At 41.4% G+C, this 20,793-nt stretch overlaps 2 protein-coding genes across 8 annotated transcripts in view; one reads left to right on the forward strand and one right to left on the reverse strand.

Moving 5' to 3' along the window:
- The window catches only part of pam (peptidylglycine alpha-amidating monooxygenase), a 109,976-nt gene extending 98,951 nt beyond the window's left edge, over positions 1–11,025 (reverse strand). For 2 of the 4 annotated variants that reach the window (XM_031287260.2, XM_031287255.2), the window contains exons 1-3: positions 10,923–11,013; positions 6,752–6,910; positions 6,564–6,660 (exon numbers count right to left, since the gene is read on the reverse strand). In XM_031287260.2, the coding sequence (XP_031143120.1) occupies positions 6,564–6,658 (95 nt within the window). In that variant the 5' untranslated portion in view covers positions 6,659–6,660; positions 6,752–6,910; positions 10,923–11,013. Of the gene's footprint in view, positions 1–6,563; positions 6,661–6,751; positions 6,911–10,922 lie in introns of all 4 variants that reach the window. The other 2 variants (XM_035991295.1, XM_035991296.1) reach the window with 2 other exon arrangements.
- Positions 11,026–11,532: 507 nt separating this feature from the next.
- pomk (protein O-mannose kinase) lies at positions 11,533–20,558 on the forward strand. Of its 4 annotated transcripts, XM_031287264.2 has the most exons (4): positions 11,546–11,671; positions 18,462–18,517; positions 18,585–18,866; positions 19,676–20,558. In XM_031287264.2, exons 3-4 carry the CDS (start codon positions 18,585–18,587, stop codon positions 20,444–20,446), a joined length of 1,053 nt encoding a protein of 350 aa, XP_031143124.1. In that variant the 5' UTR covers positions 11,546–11,671; positions 18,462–18,517; the 3' UTR covers positions 20,447–20,558. The 4 variants fall into 4 exon arrangements, with proteins under 4 accessions (XP_031143123.1, XP_035847601.1, XP_031143124.1 ...); XM_031287263.1 differs by lacking the exon at positions 18,462–18,517 and having other exon boundaries at positions 11,533–11,671; XM_035991708.1 differs by lacking the exon at positions 18,462–18,517 and having other exon boundaries at positions 11,543–11,679; positions 18,582–18,866.
- Positions 20,559–20,793: the final 235 nt, after the last annotated feature.

Genomic DNA, 20,793 nt, shown 5'->3' on the forward strand with positions numbered 1-20,793 from the left:
ATAATAATTCCTACAGTTTCAATAGGGCCTTCGCCGCTGTCGGCACTCGGGCCCTAATAATTCCTTCAGTTCCAATAGGGCCTTCGCCGCTGTCAGCCCTCAGGCCCTAATTCCTTCAGCAAGGAAGGTCAATGTTATAAAAATGGTTTGTGTTCCTAAGCTGAACTGCCTTATCCAAGCTCTTCCTCTGAAGGTTCCCCTATCATATTTTAAATGGTTTGACAGGATAACAAAGACATTTTCATAGAATGGTAAAATAAAAAACAGCTACATTTTGATAAATTACAAAGACCGATTGATAGAGGATGTTTGGGTCTACCAAAAATGTTGTATTATTACTATGCTTTTAACTTAAGGCATCTGGCCACTGGTCATTTCCTTGTGAGAGAGCTCCACCCTGGTATTGTATTGAGCAAATCTGTTCTTGCCCCATTATCGCCCTTAAAACTGTATGGTAAGGCAAAAACACATCCAATAATCTCTCACTTAAAGGTCGTTTAGACCAAAGTGGCCCGGCTGTTTGAACTGGATCCATATCTAAATACTATCCGAATATCCCTTGTTAGCTAAAGTTAACAGTATTTTGCCTTACTAATGTGACCATTTTATAATAGGTCCATGGTACCCAACCTCTTCCCGTTATTGCAGCACGGATGGTTACGGTTGCTGCCTGAAATTCCGCCAAGTGTTGGCCGAACTGTTCCTCAGATCTCTGCAGGGTAAATCAAGACATTCAGCCTCAGCTAGACTATCTGTCAAATCTGAGTTTTCTGTTTTTGAACGAGCACATGTTAAACAACACACTTATTGCAATAATGAACTATCCTTCCACCTAAGCATGACAAGTTTAAAGTACCATCTTCAGACGAATCATTTTTTTGCGGATGTTAGCAAAGATGCTAGTGCTGAGACAGGTTCAACAAAACGACAAAACAGCAAAGCTAACTAACTTAGTGCAATCGCTAAATGGGTCGCTACAGACTGCAGGCCCATCATCATAATTCAGGTACGGGCTCTTCAAGACATCATTCAGATCACCACAGGTGACCCATCATACAAGCTACCTTCGAGGGGAACTATTGTTTCAAGAATACATGAACTGCACAACGCTCTCATGGACTAATAGAGGAGTCCCTCGTCCAGGATGTACCAATGCACTGGAATTCAACTCATGAAATGATCAGGCAGATTCAACAAAACAAAGATCCACTGAAAGCAACAATGGCACAGCAAAAGCACAAGTTAGCCATGCCAACCTCAGCTGAATATGACAGGCTGGCAAAGTTGGAAACGTTGCTGGAGCCCTGCAGGTAATGTGATTTCTCTGTCTTCTCCAATTTTACTGATAAACATAAGTAATTTGTAAGTCATCTAGACATAGTTTAAGGCATATACCCTAAATAGATGCCATCTGAATGAAAACTGTAGTCATTAAGTCAATTGTGTGGTACTGTGTAGGTACATCACTGAGCTCCTAGGTGGTAAAAAGTATGTATCCTGCTCTGTGTCATCTGATGTCTCTGATGTTGACTGCCTACATAGCATGCTTCAGGCTAGATTCACAAAGGACATCAACGTGCGAAAGGAGAACTCAAACCTGTGGTGGTTAAAGGTAGCAGCCTGTCTAGATCCTAAGTTCAAGGACCTCAAGTGCTTGCCCAGAGCAGAGAGGGGAGAGGTGTGGCAAAGGCTGAGAGAGATGGTGAAGGATGGGGAACCTGCACAACAGGCCTCTGGAGAAAAAAATGGAGCCAGAGCCACCAAAGAAGAAGATGGCCATCCTAATGATGGGATCAGAGTCAGTCTGATAATGAGGTACTATCCACAGATAAACCTCTCGAGCAGGGACGTGCACAGGTACGGGCTATTGTTGCCCGGGCAACTGCCCGTTTGCCCTGATTGGCTTAGCTGGCCTTCTGGTGAAAGAGCCTAAATAAACTTTTCTTTCTTTCTTTTTTTAGCTGTTGTGGCTGCATCAATACGATAATACGACCATCATTACCAAATTTAAATCAAATCGCTATATCATCCAATCTTGCCCTCAGCGATGCCTACTGCCCCCACTTATGTGACTTTGTTTTCTCACACATGGAGCACCGCATATGAAAGAGGGAAAGCCAAACCCTTCTGCCTTCACGTGAGTTTTTAAAGTTAATGACAAAAAAAAAAAGATTATGACAAATGCCCTGTGAATAGTAACCAAAAAAAAGTAACGTTTGCATCACGTCGCGCAGCATTGCCTTAGCTATAGTAACGTAAAATGCTACGTTATCAACCAAAGCTAATAAGCCTATATTGCAGCAGCAGGCTAATGTAGCTACGTTACGTCCGTTACATTAGTTTGCGTTCTGTAGAGAAGAGAGAGGCTCAGAGATGGGATGGTTTGGGCTCTTGAATCATGCTAGATTATACGTTGTTTACAGTGAATATGTTACGTGAGTTTTCAACCAACAATCAGATGTGATGTTAGTGAAAGTGAAAGTCGCCTTATTTTATTAATTATAAATTTACAAATGGTTAATGTAAGAACTTTGCATTTAAAAAAAATGTATAGCCTAATGTTAGTTTTGTGTTCTTTAGTATGCCTTCACAACAAAGACGACTGAAGAAGAGAGAGAAAGAGCTCAAAGAAGCAGCTCTGCAAGATCTGCAACTTTGCAGAGCTGGAATAAAACATTTGATAATATCAAGCAACCATCCTGCATTATTGATTTAATGTGATGTAGGCCTATTTTATCAGAAGAATTTTCTTTAAGTTGGAGTAGGCTAATAACTCATTAAAACAAATGTCCATTAATAATAAACACACAGTTAATTGTGTCTGTGCCGTGTATAGCATTGTGAATTAGTTATTATTTTATGGATATCAAAAGCTCCAGTTCACAGAGCATTTGAGAACCTGGAGATCAAGTAAAATATTTTTACTAGCTGTAGTCATGTTGTAATTGTTCATATATATCTATCTCTATATATATATTATAAATATACATATTATTTATGGTGCCAAATCATAACATTAGTTATTTCAACCAGAATCATTGAGAGCAGCCACAGTCTAAAGGTCAACTGGAAGCACAGTGTCAGTGTTCAGTTTTTTAGCAGTGAAAGTACAGAATACTTTATTCAGATTCAGAAGATGAGGCCTAGAACAAGGCTCCAGACCAGAGAGTGAGGGAGAGCATGTGGTGCATCACTCAACAGATCATATGGCTACATGATTGTGGTTAGTGTTCCTATAAAAGGGCCATGTCAGTAAAAGCGCGATAAGGAAAAAGATAGATGCTGCGGCCAATAGTATTCTTAATTTAAAGGTACATTATCAGGGTATATACAGAAATCCTGGAGGTAAATTCAATACCTTTTAATACCATCTCAATATTTTTCTAAAACCAACACGCCATTGAGTTGCAGGTTTATACGGCAACACGTTTTCTAACCATTAAACGGAGTTTGAGATTTATAAAACTACGCCCTCTAGGCCAATAGAACAATGCAGATAGGGAAAGTCAACAGAATAGATTGAGACTCACTGACTTTGGAAACATCTTGCAACCCTAACCCAGCTTGTATTTGTTTAACCTTTAGAATAAAATTAATAGATGAAATAAAATGATAAATTAAAGCAGTTCAAAGAAACGAACATTCACTGATGCCATTATAACCACTTAAAACTAAGTAAACCTTCTTCTGTATGTACAGACACCCAAATGAGTACACACAGAAAATATTCCATCAGGCAAGTGAAATACAAGAAAACAGACATACATATAGACAAGCATTCACCGTTTGAACTTGTGATGCCATTATAACCATTTGAAACTAAGTGAATCTGTGATCTCATGGTAAGTGCTTCAATTGAATTGCTTTTTCTTCCCAAATGAGGGGAATACGTGACAACATTAAAAAGTAGCTAGTAATGTTCACTCAGCGTTTTGTTGTTAAACTGTGTGTAAAATGAGCGGTGACGTTAAATCACCGGTTTCAGGTAAGGGCACCGTCTATTTGCTGGATGGTTTTAAGGTAACGGTCGGTAGCTAACATTAGCAGATAAGCCCATTGACAGCGACGTTATTGTTCACATTTTGGCACAATGTTTCTGACCGTAGTCAGACTGTGGTCATAGTGACTGAAAGTGTGATGCTAAAAAGAATCTACACGCTGTTTTCAGGTAACGTTACTTTTTGACGTTCAACACCCCCACCCCCGCTGCTGAAAACAATTCTAGAGGAAACACTGTCAACCACCACAGCATCTACATAGAGAGCTAGGAGTACATAGTATATTTTTTCAGAACTTGTTCAAATAAATTATTTAGGTAAAAGCAATGACACTTCCACACTGTTAAGAGAATGCACAAAACCACCTTGCACACTGAGACCGCTAACACATGTCCTTAATCAATCCGAACAACCTATCCATTTCTACTGTCCAAAGAAGAGCTGCTGCTGGCGAACAGCAGTCTTTGGAATCGGCTTTGGCCGCGACTTGGAGTTCACCCAGACCCAACATCTTGATGTGGGTCTGGCTTGTCAGACTAAGAGAGAAGACACACCAGCCAGATAATCGGACGTCGGGCCGTCTGGCGAGGTCCGTGACTCGAGTCTGTTCCGTGTGTCCCGTGCCGTCAGCCGTCCGAGGAGCCGTCGGCATTCATTTGGGCCGACCCGACATGTTCAGTCGGGGACAGGGCAGTCGGGACTCACCCGGAAATGGTGAGCGGATGAGCCACTCCAAATCTGACGAAAATCTTTTAAACTGACCTTTGTCAATCTGAAATGAAGACAGATTCAGCAACTGCATGGCCTATTTCTCGCTTAAAATGTTTTCAGAAACACATTTCGGTGAACTATTTTAGTACAATATGAGATCGTATTCTGAACAAGCCGCCATGACAGTCTGTCTGTGAATTTCCGGAGAAAAAAGAACAACGTGACGCGTTCGTCCAATCAGGTGCCGGTCTTCATTTTCTGGTAAATAATCAGACTGTTAATGGAAACAATACAGAGCAGCGCCGCCTGCTGCTATGGAGACGTATTACGTTTCGCGCACGCGCAGAGCGTACGTTCAAGTCGGCGTCGCCTCAGTGTGTTCTGAGGCATTTTTTGGACCTCGGGACCCGAATGATCAGTCCGACTGGCTTTTCTGCCGACGGTCGGCCCGTCTGGCTAGTGTGTCAGGGCCTTAAGATAGGCTATCACCCGATGCGGAATAGGATATAATATCACACGAACTTTACAAGATCAACTTAAATAGACATAATAAAACAAATGGACAACTCATAGTTTGCAAAAAAAAATATTCAAAATATTAATACCTCGTAAAATGGCGATTAATACCTTTTAATGCCTTTTAATGGCCTTCATTTTTACTAATTTGATTTACCGCGGACAACCTGATTATAGAACTTATTCAGAAATCTAATTTTTCTTTTGGAGACATCTCTATCTTTGAAGGCTGAATGGGGGGGGGGGGTTGAGCCCCTCCAAATGTCTCTGCACATCCCTGCTCTAGAGAGATACAAGGCAGAGGCCTGCGTCAGCATGCAAACATGTACACTACAGTTGTGGTTGTGCATATGGTTGGCTGGCCCATATTGCAAAATGTACTTGGCTACACCTGCCTAAACAGTGCCATGTAAGAGAGTAAGTTGTCTTTGGCAGGCAACATTCTGCAGAAGAAGAGGCCAGCTCTATTATCTGAAAATCTGAAAAAGCTAGTCTGCCGAGCACTGGTTGAAAGAAGAGTAGACTGTATGATTGGTTGACAGAAGGCATGTTGCACAGATGCACACTTTTTAGTAAGTAATAAGTAATTATCTTTAACCAAGAATGTAGACACTGCTCCCTCTGTCTCTTCACATACATTATGGCATTCTATTTCTAAAATAGGCCTACTTATTGTTTTTATTTTCTGCGTGCATTTCCTGTCCTGACAGTGGAAGTGTCCTGACAGTGGAGCCTGCACTGGAAACAACTCCATATTGGAGGTCTGCAGGCAGTGCATTGTTGCACTCTTTAGACACCATCTCATGCCAAGTCCATTCAATTTCTGTGGTTTAATGTCATGAGAGTTGACAGAAATGAATGCTGCTCGCCCTTACCTCGGCTTTAGACCTATATCTTACCTTACCATCTCTCTAAGATCCTTGAGAAAGCAGTTGTGTGACTTTCTAAGACATTCTTGCCTTGGTTAATGTCAAGTTGTTATAACACAGACATTTCAAACAATGCTAACTTAGCATTAAAATTGTCATAATTTACCAAATGACACCTAATGACAACAGTAATAAACATTCATTGATTCCTTCATGTTCATGACCAGTGTCATGTCATGGTTATGTCAGTCCTATGCACACCCCTTCAAGTAAAGTGTTACCCATATTTGTCAACTACCCACTTGGGTTAGTGAGCTGGCAGGTAAAATGTTGTCTTCAACAAGAGAAATATGTAAGATGTAAGAAAATGTGTACAGTATTTCTAAGCAGAACAGCTAAAACTTTCCAAAAATGCATTTTACATCTCCAATCCATTCTATCCAAAACAAAAAATGACTTTTTTCCTTACCTTTTGAACCTGTAGAAAGGGTTTTGTATTTCCAGGCTGTGGCTGTGACAGATAAATGCTAGCACCACCACAAAGAACACAGGGACTCCCATCATGCCTGTGGATTGAAATGTGAAACAGAGACTGTCAGCACTATCCTGTGGGAAAAGACTAGGTGGGTTAACTGCATAAGAGAGTGCCAGTCACACCTGTTTTCCGTGCTCAGCTTTGTTGAGGAGTGGGAATATGAGGGAAGGTGAAGGTAGTATCCCTGCTGGACCTCACTCCTTTAGCATGCCAGATTGCAATTTACACTGGGTACTCCCATGTAAAAGAAGATGGCTCAAAAGTCTGTCTGGAACAACAACCTGAAAAAAGCATGTGTGTTAACTGAATGCCAAGTTGATGTCACAAGTTGACAACAAGTCAAGCAGAAATGGAACCCATTATCACAGTTGGTTCTGTCAATGCATTTTATTTAAACATCTTGGTTTGGTCCATTTGCAGTGTTTGGAATAACGCCGTTTAAAAGAACGGCGTTAGGTAACAACGTTATTTTTTCAGTAACGGGGTAATCTAACTAATTACTTTTCCCGTCGTTACAACGCCGTTAACGTTACTGGACGTTAAATGCGGCGCGTTACTATGCATTGATTGAATAAACTGTAATCCGAACGCACCCCTGGCTCACAGATAGTGAGGAGGTGGGTTAATAACGAGGTAAGCAATTATGATTGGCTAAGTCAGAGTCATGTTTCATGGTAGCCAATCAGAGCCAGTGTTTTTACACACATGCCAGCACACGCGCCACACACACACACACACACACACACACACACACACACAACAGCTAAACAGAGATTCGAAGAAGCAGTAGAGATGGCGAGTCAGGAGCAATCCGATAAAAAGTTGGCATTTTCAAGGTGGAGATATAAGCACTACTTCAAATTCATTGTGGTCAAAGGCAAGAACGTGCATGTAATGTGTACATTATGTCCAGGAGCGAAGACTTTGTCGACATCTGTTGTAAGCAACTCTAATTTAATGAAGCATCTCACAACGACACACGCATCTACAAAGCTAATGGCCAAAAACAGCAATATCTCCACCACAGATGATAGCTCGCTATCCACTAGCAAAGAAGGACTCGGAGCAAAGTCCTCCAAGCAGCAAAAGCTAGATCTTTCTGCCTCACAACAAAAAAAAACTGCTCAAAAAAATCCCAGCACACATTACAAACCAAACGATACGTTGGACTAATCCTTTTACGTTTGGAAAATCAAATATAGCTTTTTCCCCCTCCCAACCAAAGGGCTTTCGGCTGCTAGGTGAGTTGGATACGGGTCCATTTTTAATATGAATGGCACACTACCAGGGTCGCTAACTACATAGACAGGACAAACCTGTCCGTTGTAAATTGTCACAGGTCACCGTAACTCATAACATAAACAACACTGCAAATGTTTTCAGCTACATTGGAGGTGAACAACTAACGATTTTAACAACATGGATATGTGGCAAGATGCAAGAGCTACTGGCAGTCCGCGGTGAGGATAAAAATAAACCGCAGATGACCGGGACTGTGAGGGACAACGTAGTGTATGCTAGCATAACAAGGATAACATTACTGAATGAGTGAGGCATCTATTAAATGGATTACACAAAGCCTCGACTTATATAGAATAGAATTACTAGTTACTCAAGGAATCGTTTCAGCCCTAATGCTTAGTATCTTCTAACTATAAATCGAGGAATCTCTTTGTGTGTGTGTGTGTCCGTTGTCTTTCAAATATCTCGAGAACCGTTCATCTGATCTACTTCACACTTGGTACCCAATGAACTTGGCATTTAGAATGTGGAAATGGAAATGGAAACAGTTTGGAATGCGTTGGATACTGGATATTAATAAATTGTGAATAAAACTAAACGAGCGCCCAATAGAAATTGAGAAAAGATTAAAAAACGCTGCCATACTGTTGGCTTCACTTTTTAAGCCCAACTTAAATTCACGCAGAGTAGGGCTGCACAATATTTTGTTTCATCGTCTACATCGCGATGTGTGCATGCGCGATAGTCACATCGCTAATGTTGACGCTAAAACTTTTTTGCTAACTAACAGCTGCACTTCACCTTTTCACATTTTAATAGCAGAGTTCTTGTTTATTTTCAGGCTGGAGGCAATTCCAGGTGCAACTCCCAATACACTTTTGTTTGCAGAATAAAGTTGAAGTTCAGACGGACCATGTTAGAGCTCCTCCAAGAGGCCTCAGGCAAAACTGTAAACAGTATGCACACACTGTGGACACACAAGGGGGTAAATGAGCGTCCACAAACCGTAGCTCCTATGGAGCCATTTTGTTACTAACAAGCAATCACCCGCCGTTAGCATCCCATTGACTGCCATTCATTTTGGCAGCACTTTGACAGCGAATAACTTTACATCTGAAGCGTTTAAAGACTCTATTTGTCCATTGTTTATTTCTAAAGAAACACGACAATGTATAAAAGGCTCCATTACCTTGTATCTCACATTATGGCTCCATAGCAGACGTTTTTGTAAAAATAGGCTAACGATTGTGTCATAACCACACCACTTACTGTCGCATAGTAGAGGAATAACCGTACAGTACAGGAGAAGCTCACAGGCAGTTTCGACTTAAATTAGCTGTTTAAGTTTAATTACTAATGTTAACTAGCATTTTAGTTAGCAATAATTAGCCTGTGCCTATGTTATCTCCTTACATATACCAACACTCTCCATCTCTGCAAGATTCGGAATGATTGAGATTTCTCTTGGTACAGCTACCAGAAGACTTCCAACTTTCAGACAGGTTGCTCACGTCACATCTACGTCTTCAAGCTCAGTTGGAGGCTGCGCAGTAACGCTCAGCCATCACCGGAAAAGTGCTTCTAATAAACTTCACTGGTCTCCGTCCAGAGCAACGGAATTTGTTGGTCCATTTCTTTAACTGTCTATGTGGACACACAGCACTTTGTTTATGCCAACACGCTGCTGGCCAAATGGTTAAGGAAGATTTGGGTACGTCACTTAGGCCTAATTGAACGGAGGAATTATGGTATTCTTCGGTAGCCTGACTAACTTTAACCGTTGTTCATGTGAAATCTCAAAGACAGCCTGATGCTTTGTTTATAGACTATTTGTGGGTGGCTGTTTGCTGTTTGACCTATCAATTCCTGTTGATAAAGTATATAAGGTAAATCCTGTATAGTGCATACACTTGTAGCTGTTATGTATCTTTATAAGTCATTGTAAGTCACAAGCCCCCCCAGTGGAAAAAAAAAAGTGGGCTCCCCCAAAGGCCACGATATAGTTCGAACACTACATATCATCCCATGGTATTTATCATAGGCACCAGACCAGCCCTACTGCCCACCATGGACTCCAGCCTTGCTCTGTAACGTTAAGTGTGTCACATTTACCTTGAGACCGAGAGGATGCTTATCAATGGCAAAGGAAAAATCACTGAGATGTTCAGCTTGCTTGGTGACTCATCGCAGTTAACAGAGTAATGTGGAAATAACAGGGAGAGGAGGAGTGTGAAAGGGCAGTGCTGTGCTGACATCACAGCCTACTGAGAAAATAGAGGAAACTATGGCAACAGGGCTCATCCCACTCATGGACCACAGCACGTACTGCACCACAAAATGCAATAGGATTTAATATTGAACATTTTTACGTTTATGTAGGCTACTACTACAGCCGCCTAAAACCTAATTTATAACCATCGTATTATTTCAGCATTGTGGTACACGGCTGTTGGTTTCATTTTCGAAGTAACAGCTGGCCAATGCAAATAATAGCAAAGATGTAACGTTAGCTAATACTGGGATAAGTTAGAAAATGAAAATCTGCATGGGTGGGAAAAAGTTGACTTAAACACATAACGTGTAGTTTTTTGTGCAAACTCAATGATTGTTTTTCCATTACGCAAAGTCACCATAACGAATGAACAGATGTCACGCCTAAACAGGAAGCGTCAAAAGAAAATAATCATCTTTATCTAGCGCTAAGCTATTATGTGGTACTATGTACAAACATACCAGCCCCTCTATTTAAGCAAGCAAACTGTAAAGATAAAAATCAGCTCGTGTTTTGCTGTAACTTAACTAGATAGCTCCTTAAGTAGCTAATTTGTGTAGCTATTGATTGTAACGTTACATGAGCTAACGTTAGCTAACGTTATCTAGTGCGTTGGTGTGTGTTTTGACAGGTTAAGTAACGTTAAACATCGAATCTGAGCTGTGACCCGTTACATTGTAACGTTAACGTTAGATGTTGTAAGTGTACCGTTAGCTTGCGAATTAGTTTGCCGTGACATTTTAAAGAGATATGCTTTGTAGATTTAAAAAAAATGGTACCTGTTCGCCGTCGCTCGAACTCTATCAATTGACTGTATTGAAGAGATGTCTCATTGGTAAGAATCCGTAAAAAACACAACACTTTTCAGAATAAAAGCTTCATCTATCCAACTGTGGAAGCCCATTTCCGTTAGTAAAAGAAGAACGATGAAAACTAGCCTTTTTATGAAAAAAAACCTGTATGTCTCTCATTATAATGAACTTTCTCGATAACTTTCTCAGAATAATGACTTACTGACTCGAAATAATGACTTTGTGTCTGAATGACTTAACATTAGTATCTCAAGATAATGACATATCAAAACATAATGAGAAAGTTTCTCAAAATAATGACTTAAAATTTTGAGAATATTTCTCATTTTGTGATACTCATTAGTTTTAGTTTTGGGAATGTTTCTCATTATTTTGAGAAGGTTTCTCATTATTTTGAGAAGGTTTCTCATTATTTTTTCAATAATCTGTCATACTTTTTGATATACTAAGTGATTATTTCGCAACGCTGAGTCATTATTTCGAGAAAGTTTCTTATTATAACGAACCGCAGGATATTTTTTGTTCATCACATTGGCGGAATTGGGCTTCCACAGTATGAACCTTTTATTCTGCAAAACTGACAGGAAGTGTTTTCTCGATCCGGTAGAAGTTGCTGGTGGAATGTAAGCCAAAATACACATCGTGTGTTGTGCTTGTTCTGGCATTAAACATCGTGTCTATGAATCGTAAAACCATGCGAACCGATGTTGCGACAGGTACGCTACTAAATGACGCAAAATAATGTTGAATAGCTTAAGTTATCGTTTCTCTGTGTTGTTTAACAATGGCTGGAGGCGAGCTTGCTGTGCATGTCTGTCGTCTAACCTGGCTGTTTTTGACATAACGTTGCAGTTGCTGGTAACTGGTCGTTGCACGATCCAAATTTTCTTCAGAACTTGCCATTTAGCTTTTTTTACTGTGCTGTTTTGGGAGAAAATTCAAGGCAAACTTACCGCCACTGCTAACGTTACATAGACTATTCCTTCGTATTTGAGTCGTGTGAAATCGTCTTTTCGCGGATGTTACCTTCAATAGCTTTGTATGAAGGTAAATATGGTGCAAAATGTGAGCTTGTAGAATACGATGTGAGAACTTGCATAACAAAAAATCTGAATTTAAGTATGTTAAATTTGCACTGAATTTGAAGTCACAGAAAAAATATTTACAAATGTGTAGATTGATATTTACATGACACAATGACAGCTGCAAACTTGTAATGCAACATTTACTCATTCTTTTTTTTACTCTGGTCCATGTTACAATCACAAGGCTCGTTCGAGATGAGCCAGATCTGCGCAGAATCGATCACCGGTGATCGCCGCCCAATGCATGCCGGTTAGATTTGTGTCCGACTTGATCCAAGGGGGTAAGCCTCTCCTCACAACCAAGGGGGTAAGCTTCGCTTCAGAGCTCGAACCTCCTATAAAAGGCTCCATTACCTTGTACCTCACGTTATGGCTCCGTAGCAGACGTTTTTGTAAAAATAGGCTAACGATTGTGTCATAACCACGCAACTTACTGTCGCATAGTAGAGGAATTACCGTATAGTACAGGAGAAGCTCACAGGCAGTTTTGACTTACATTAGCTGTTTAAGTTTAATTACTAATGTTAACAAACATTTTAGTTAGCAGTAATTAGCCTGTGCCTATGTTATCTCCTTACATATACCTACGCTCTCCGTCTCTGCAAGATTGGGAATGATTGAGATTTATCTTGGCACAGCTACCAGAAGACTTTCATACAGGTTGCTCATGTCACATTTACGTCGTCTCTCTCAGTTGGAGGCTGCGCAGTAACGCTCAGCGCTCACCGGAAAAAATAGAATTTTAGTTAGCAATAATTAGCCTGTGCCTATGTTATCTCCTTACATATAGCCTACCTACGCTCTCCATCTCTGCAATATTCGGAGTGATTGAGATTTCTCAAGCACAGCTACCAGAAGACTTACAACTTTCGTCTGAAAGTTGTAAGTTGCTCACGTCACATTTACGTCTTCTCTCTCAGTTGGAGGCTGCGCAGTAACGCTCAGCGCTCACCGGAAAAGTGCCTCTAATATCCTTCACTGGTCTCCGTCCAGAGCAATGGGATCTGTTGGTCCGTTCTATATACAGTCTATGACTTGATCCCGACTTGCTCTGACGTCATGCACACGTGGGCAACGATAACCTCACGAGATCAAGGCGGCCGCAGTTTTTAGAGCCAGGCGCCGCAGTTGCTCTTCACCGACTGCAAGACCCAGGCGGACCCAGGGCATGCTGGGAAACACCTGGCAGCTAACAGCTGATTGGTTCAGAATCGACTCAATATGATGACGTTTTATATAAACTTTTTATTAGGGCCCGAGCACGAAAGTGCAAGGCCCTAACGGTGCCTTGCACTGAAAGTGCGAAGGAACCTATTGTTTTTGGTCAGATTATTATTATTTTTCCCAATTCTTCGTCGCATTTTTGAGGGGGTTAGCATGCACGAAAACTCACAAACATTTGCACACATGTCACAACTGGTGAAGATTGCCAAGTTCTGTAGTGATTGGGCTCGGGCGTTGCCAGGGGGCTCGATAGCGCCCCCTAACGTGCGCCTTAAATTGGATAAAAGTAATAAGTTAATGTACCAACTTTTGAGGGAACATAGGTCTCATCTTCAAGTCCATGGTGCTATTTTTAGAAAAAATTACAAAATTCTATAATTTCCGAAATATTGGTTTTCGTGTAAAAATCTTCATTTTACGAACACTTGTTTGAGGACTTTAGGATGCACGAAAACTCAAGATTTTGCAGCCATGTGCACAATAGTAAACTCTTTCATCTGAATTCACATTTAGGCTTGGGAGTGGTATGGTTGCTCTATAGCGCCCCCTAACTGGTTTTAGCACTTGGGCACATTTTTGATGGCCTCAATATATACGAAAACTCACAAAAATTGGCGCCCACATAAACACCTGGGAGCTTTGCAAGACTGTACAGCGATTTGGCCCATACCTGTAAGTGGGCTCCATAGCGCCCCCTAATGCGTGGAAGGTCTTAACTTGGACATAGTTGCTCCGATCTTCACCAGATTTAATACCCATATTGCTCTAATCATTGCGGACATATTTCCCATTTACCTTCATTAGCTCCACCAAACAACAAATTATGCATTTTTCATGTGTTTTACATTCTTTTGAACTCGTCCTAGGCCGTGATTTCAATCTTCTTGAATCTTTACAGGTAGTATCTGTTGACCCTCATGACGAAAAGTTATCCAGAAAATTTTGATAGTTGAAAAATGCGCAAGTTACAGCAACTTCCTGTCTAAACAGGAAGTTGCGTTATCTTGGCAACAATTATTCCGATTGCCCCGAAACGTGACAAGGTTGTTCGGCATGGCCGGTTTAGCATCTGTGCCAAACTTGGCGTCAATCGGCCATTAGATGGCGCTGTTTTAATTTTTTTTTTTATTAATCAGCAAAATATTGATATATGGGAAACCTACTCTGTCTAACTACTCCTGGGGCGTGAGTCCGATCGGCACGAAAACTGGCTTATAGACTCGGAGGACCCTCGTGACAAAAATTTATCAAAAGAATTTTAATAGCTAAAACAATGCGCAAATTACAGAGGACCAACTTCCTGTAGGTGGGTGTCGAAACAGGAATATTTGAATTTTGAAAATTGAAAATTATTTAAATTTAACAATATATTAACGTTTTAAAGTACTTAAATATATAATAAGTAAACCTAAGTCGCCTAATAATAATAATAATAATTAAAGCTGCAAGCAGCGATGGACGGGCCCTCGTGCCTCTGCGCGTGTCAGGGTTACTGTCGGACGCCGTTCCTTGCAACCGTGCATTTGCGCGGCACTCAGACACTGTAAATCATCACCAATGAAAAGGGAACTCCCTGCTGAGTTCAACGATACCTCACAGAAGACTCTACGTCATACAGTTCATTAGCTGTGAAAGGGGCGTGGCTAAATTGTAGGGGGCGGGTCAAACCATCACCAATTAAAAAGGAACTCTCTTCTGAGTTCAATGATACCTCACACAAGACTCTACCTTAGATGGGTCAGCATTTATGAAAGGGGGTGTGGCTTAAACATAGGGGGTGGGCCAAACCATCACAAATGAAGAAGGAACTCTGCTGAGTTCAATGACACCTCACACAAGACTCTACCTTAAACGGTTCAAATTGTATGAAAAGGGCGTGGCCTGAGTAAGTGGGCGTGGTTAAAGTACAGGGGGCGGCTCAGTATCACATGTCGACCACACGTTATAAGTTTCATGTAAATCGGATGATGTTTGTCATATATGGCGCATTTCCTGTTGCCAGCGGGGGGCGCTATGACCAAAAGTAAATACTGGCCTTTAGATGTCCTCAGACCTGGACCCTTGTCAATCGTGAGAAATTTCGGGCAGATACGACAACGTACACTCAAGTTACAACAATTTCTTTGTTCATCGCTAAACACTCAAAATGGCCGCCACGCCACGCCCACACCGTTTGACAAAAAGTTTTTCTTTTAATAACTTTTCATCTTTAAGGTGTTGAGATGGTACAGACCAAATTTGAAGTCCGCCGGATGAAATCTCTAGGAGGAGTTCGTTAAAGTATTGCACCTTGACTTTTAGGCCTACTTCCTGTTGCCACTAGGGGGCGCTATGACTTTAAGTAAATATCGGCCTTTATTTGTCCTCAGGGTTGGACTCTTATAAATCCTGAAAAGTTTCGAGCCAATTGGACAATGTACACTCAAGTTACACCCACTCAAGTTACACCAATATGTTAAGCCCCTCAAAAAGCCAATTCATTTGCAGAAAATAATTCCTTCAGTTTCAATAGGGCCTTCGCCGCTGTCGGCGCTCGGGCCCTAATAATGTATACTTTATTAATCCCGCAAGGGGAAATTACAATACCTAACACATAACTACAATAATTTAACAAATTACAGTTACAGTACAAAAAACAGTTACACTATTAACAAGTAAGAACTAAATAAATGTTGAGTTGGTATGCCAACCAGCTTCAAACTTTAGCAGTTCTTTTGCAGAAAAATGACCATATTTGCCTTCTCTGGCAAGAAACACACCTCTCCTGACTTATGGCATGTCCTGCACAGGAGAAAACTCTCTCTGATGGTGTCCAAGAGGCCTGTACACACAGGTATGAGTTTGAAAGGGCACCAGGCTACAGGCTCTTGTCCTGAACAATAGACTAGCAGAGCAAGTGTAATATGTTAACTAGCGATCACGTTCACGTTCAGTGAATGGTTAATATGCCTCTACGTCCGTTTTGGTGAGCCCAGAGGGAAAATATGCCATTTAAAAAGTAGCCTACATTTACGATAGCTTGCTAACGGTAGACTACAGAGAAAGTGTGATATTTTTATGTCAGTTTCGGAGCGTGTACAAAAAGCAGTCTATCAGCTGTGATTGTAGAGTGCATGTTGGGGGAATAGCGCAGACACGCGCTTCACACCGCGAGCAGGCATGTGCGCCACTCAAGGTTATTATAGTTTTGCATTTTTCATTAGTTTTTATTTTTATTTCGTTTTGACTTTTTGTTTTCAAATTCAGTTTAGTTTTAATTAGTTTTTAAAGCGGGTTTGCTAGTTTAGTTAATAGTAATAGCCAACAGACTAAAGAAGACATACATGAACAGGTGTTTTCAACTTTGGTTCGAGTAAAGTGGCGAACTTTTAGAAGTGAATCGAGTCACACAGTTGTGTAGACATATCAATCCACATATTAACCCACGCTTCCTCCCGCTTTTGGTGTTCCTGCTTTATTAACCAGCAGCTATCGGGTCGCCGGTGAAAGCCCTCCTGTAGTGTTCTCTCTCCTGCTGTTGTCTCCGTCCTGTATCCATACATCCGTGGCCTGTATCCATACATCAATACCCTGTACCCATACATCCATGCCCGTAACGTTACCGGGGTTAGCTTCTGTTTCAGGGAAAGGGGGCTTTGCTTTCTCCTTTACCTTGTTAAGGTAAGCTAGGTTAGCCTCCTAGCTTGTGTGCGCTTCTCAAATGTACTTTCAAATTCGTGTGATTTTTCCTGTAATAAATTGTCCACATATTTTACCACCCTCCACTGCAAGGCGCTTTTATCTGACACAGTCATAATCAAATAGGTGCCGCTTTCTTCCGACTTTCGGTACCGCTATGATGGCAGGCGAGACACGGAGCCACGGACATGTTGTGTTCAATTTGACGTGGAATGTCGGAATTTTTGGATTCCCAGTCGGAAACTATACATGTCTACGGGAAATGTCATGGTTGGAGAGATATGACGTTATTTGCTCTATGAAAGATCGACAAAGACGAAAACTAAGGACATTTACTCGATAATTTTATTTTATTTTAGTTAGTTTTGCAAACAGACATTACAGTTTTAGTTTAGTTATCGTTTTTTTGTAATGCCTCGTTTTTATTTTTATTTCAGTTAACGACAATGTTTTTTCCCACCTAGTTTTCGTTATTTCGTTCATTTTCGTTAACGATTATAACCTTGGCGCCACTCGGCGTAAAAAGGAGAAAGAAAAAAAGAGTCTACCGCTGTCCGGAACAACAGAGGGAAAATATTTCAGTCGGAACCAAAATGAGGAACTTAAATTTGCGTTCCATAGTGGAACCGGGTTTCGGTACCCAACCCTAGTCACCTAGTCAGGCTGCTCCATCCTGCTCTCGTCCACTTTACAGGCGAGGTGCAGTTCATCTCGAACAAGCCTAATGTTTACGGATTACAACCTCTCGAATCTGCTGCAACTTCACATAGGCCTGGGTGCTCTCTCGTATCACAAAGTGCCGTATCTGCGCACCTCGACTTTTGCAACACTTCTTGCGATACATTTGGTGCAAAACTAATTTGTACCTGTGGACATATGGCCTGTGGATATCAAATTAAAGAAATATGTTCTTGTTCTGATTTTTGCATTGGTCTTAATGTTCAAATATGGAGATAATGGTGCACATATTCAAGTGCCAGAAATGGTTGTGTGAAGAATGGAAAAAAGAGAGCTATAGAGAGAGGTTCTCATCTCCACAAAGCTGACAAATTACGGCGTAAAGTGGGTGTGAATTGCCGATTTCAGAAAGTTACAGAAATTGAGCCATCAGAAAGCTTTTGTGGAGGGAGGTTTCAACAAGCAGTTCTGATGGAGTACACTGGCGCATTAACACAGACTTACCCTGGAGAACCCTTTTACATCACTGTTGCAAGTTGATATTGTAAATCACTGGTAGTGAGCAAAAACAAGATATTTAACACCAGTCACTGCATGCACAACCAAATGTACCAAATCATGCATTATATTCTATGCTGAAAATCATTGGTATATTTACCAGCTGAAAATTGTTGGTAGATATTTTTGTTTCAAAATCTTTTTAGAACCCCTGTTCTCCAGTATTGATTAATGATGTGATTTATTAAAACTTAACACCCCCTTAAAATCTTTTATTTGCTGACATCCAGTGGTTTAATTTGATGCGATGTGGACTCCAGGACATTGTTGGGTGTGGTTGCAGCTACAACAGAGCACATTTCTGACTACACCCACCCCTGAAGTTTTGTGTGATCAGAGGTGAATACACTGCTGCTGTAGCTAGTGTACCTATATTATCCTCTCCCACCTTTGTTGTCCATTTCAGATGCAGGGCACCATGGGTCGGAGGAGTAGCAGTTCAATCTCCCATGGTGTTCCAGTGGTTGCAGTGTGCCTTGCTGCTTTGCTCCTCAGCAATGCCTTGATCTACCTGTATCTGGACTCTTTGTATCAGACTGATGAGCAACTGGTGTCCTCTCATGTAGGCTGTGTGCCTCGACACTTTAAAATGGCAACCATGAAAAACTGCAACCCCTGGCTCCAGTGTTCACAGATAAAAGCCGAAGTACGCAAGCTGAAGCTGATTGGCCAGGGAGCTGTTAAGGAGGTAGATGGTCCAGTGCAGCACCCAGACAGTATACAATGCACATGCACAAATTATTTTGTAGTTCATCTTCAAAGAAGGCAAATGCTAGGATTTAATAACTTAATAATTAATTATTTAACTGAACAAAGTGGAGCACCAAACTCCAGCACGAGTAGTAGTAGTAGTAAATGAGCCAACCAAAACACCCAACTCAAAACTTTAAGGAACTCTGGTCAAGTGCATACATACAACTGCTACAGGTTTTTCAAAACCGGTTAAAACATTAAAGGTGCAATGTGTAGTACTGACAGCTATCGTTTAAAATAGTTACTGCAGTCCAAATTCAAAACACTGGAGAGAGTCGTCTCCCCCGGCCCCTCTTCTCCAGACTCGAAGTTCATGGGGTTGCCAGGTTGAGAACGTGTTAGCATGGCAGTGTTAGCCAGGACCAGTCGGGATCACTTTACTGGCTGTGTCTCAATTGTTTTTGCGAGTAACCAACTCAAGTACTGTTGTATATATTTCAATGTGAGTACACGAGTTGAAATTGATTGAAACAGATTTACTTCCATAAACCTGCTCATCAGATAAACATTCATGCACATTCACACATCGACAGTGGGAGCAATTCAGGGTTCAGTGTCTTGCCCAAGGACACTTTAACATGTAGACTGCAGGGGCCAGGGATCAAACCATGATCTTTCGATTGGTAGACAACTGCTCAGGATAAAATACAAAAATGTTCGTCAGGCCCTTTGTTATTGTAGTGGTCAGTATTGCCTGTGTGCAGCTTTACTTACTGACCTCAGCACCCACTTTTCTTTCCCCAGGTCTATCTGGCAGAGTGGAGGGGTCAGAAGGTGGCTCTGTCCAAACTATCCTCTCTGGATTACCTGGAGGATTTTCTCCATGGATTGTCCATGTTACAGGCCCTGCAGGGCCCACAGGTGGTGCAGTTAGTGGGGTTTTGCCTTGAAGACCACACCCTGGTCACGGAGCACCACCCACTTGGCCCACTGCTTAACTTGGATGGTGTTCTTGCACAAGAGCAGCACCAGCAACACAACAAGTGGCAGACCCGGCTGAGGCTTGCTACAGATTATGTCTTCATCCTCCATTATCTCCATAACAGCCCAGCTGGGCGGCGGGTTATGTGTGATTCCAACAGCCTGGAGAAAACTCTCTCCCAGTTTCTGCTGACAAGTGACTTTCACCTGGTAGTGAACGATCTTGATGCGCTACCTGAGGCAGACCCATCCAGAGGCTTGTTGGTTAAATGTGGTCACCGGGAGCTCACTGGGGACTTTGTTGCCCCAGAGCAGCTTTGGCCATTCAGAAACGAAGGGAAGCTATTTTCAGACGATCTCATGCCTGAGTATGATGAGAAGACAGACATCTGGAAGATCCCAGACGTGGCATGGTTCCTGATGGGAAAGGTACCTGGAGGGGATGTAGTCCACTTTCATCTTTTTCAGATCCACAAGGAGTGTAAGAAGGAAGACCCCAAGCTCCGCCCTTCAGCATTGGATGTTTTGAAGGTGTACAAATCAGTCTATAGCAGCATGGTGCAAGACCATGCTGGCTTTAGAGACATGCTGTAGAATATGTGTCCACATGTCTGACTCACAAAAGACCATGAACGTACAATAAAAATTCAAGCTACAGTTTTACAATGTCGTGCAGTATAATAAATGCTACTGGGTATGGAACCAACTGAAGATTTGGTCATTTATTTTTCACCGTTCAGGGTTACTTGGCTACATTTACTTATTTATTGTCCAACACATTTTAAAAGTAAAAATGACAGGGGATTAATGCTCTGCTGGTATCTTGCTAATTCAGACCGGCCCAGTGACTAATGGTCTTTTTACACCTAAAAGTCCGGACAAAGGATGTTTTTGTTACATTGATTTTATACATTTGATGGGGTTAGTTTTGGTTTCACATT

Source organism: Sander lucioperca, chromosome 14, assembly GCF_008315115.2.
Source record: "Sander lucioperca isolate FBNREF2018 chromosome 14, SLUC_FBN_1.2, whole genome shotgun sequence".
In the NCBI taxonomy this organism is placed as follows: Eukaryota; Metazoa; Chordata; class Actinopteri; order Perciformes; family Percidae; genus Sander; species Sander lucioperca.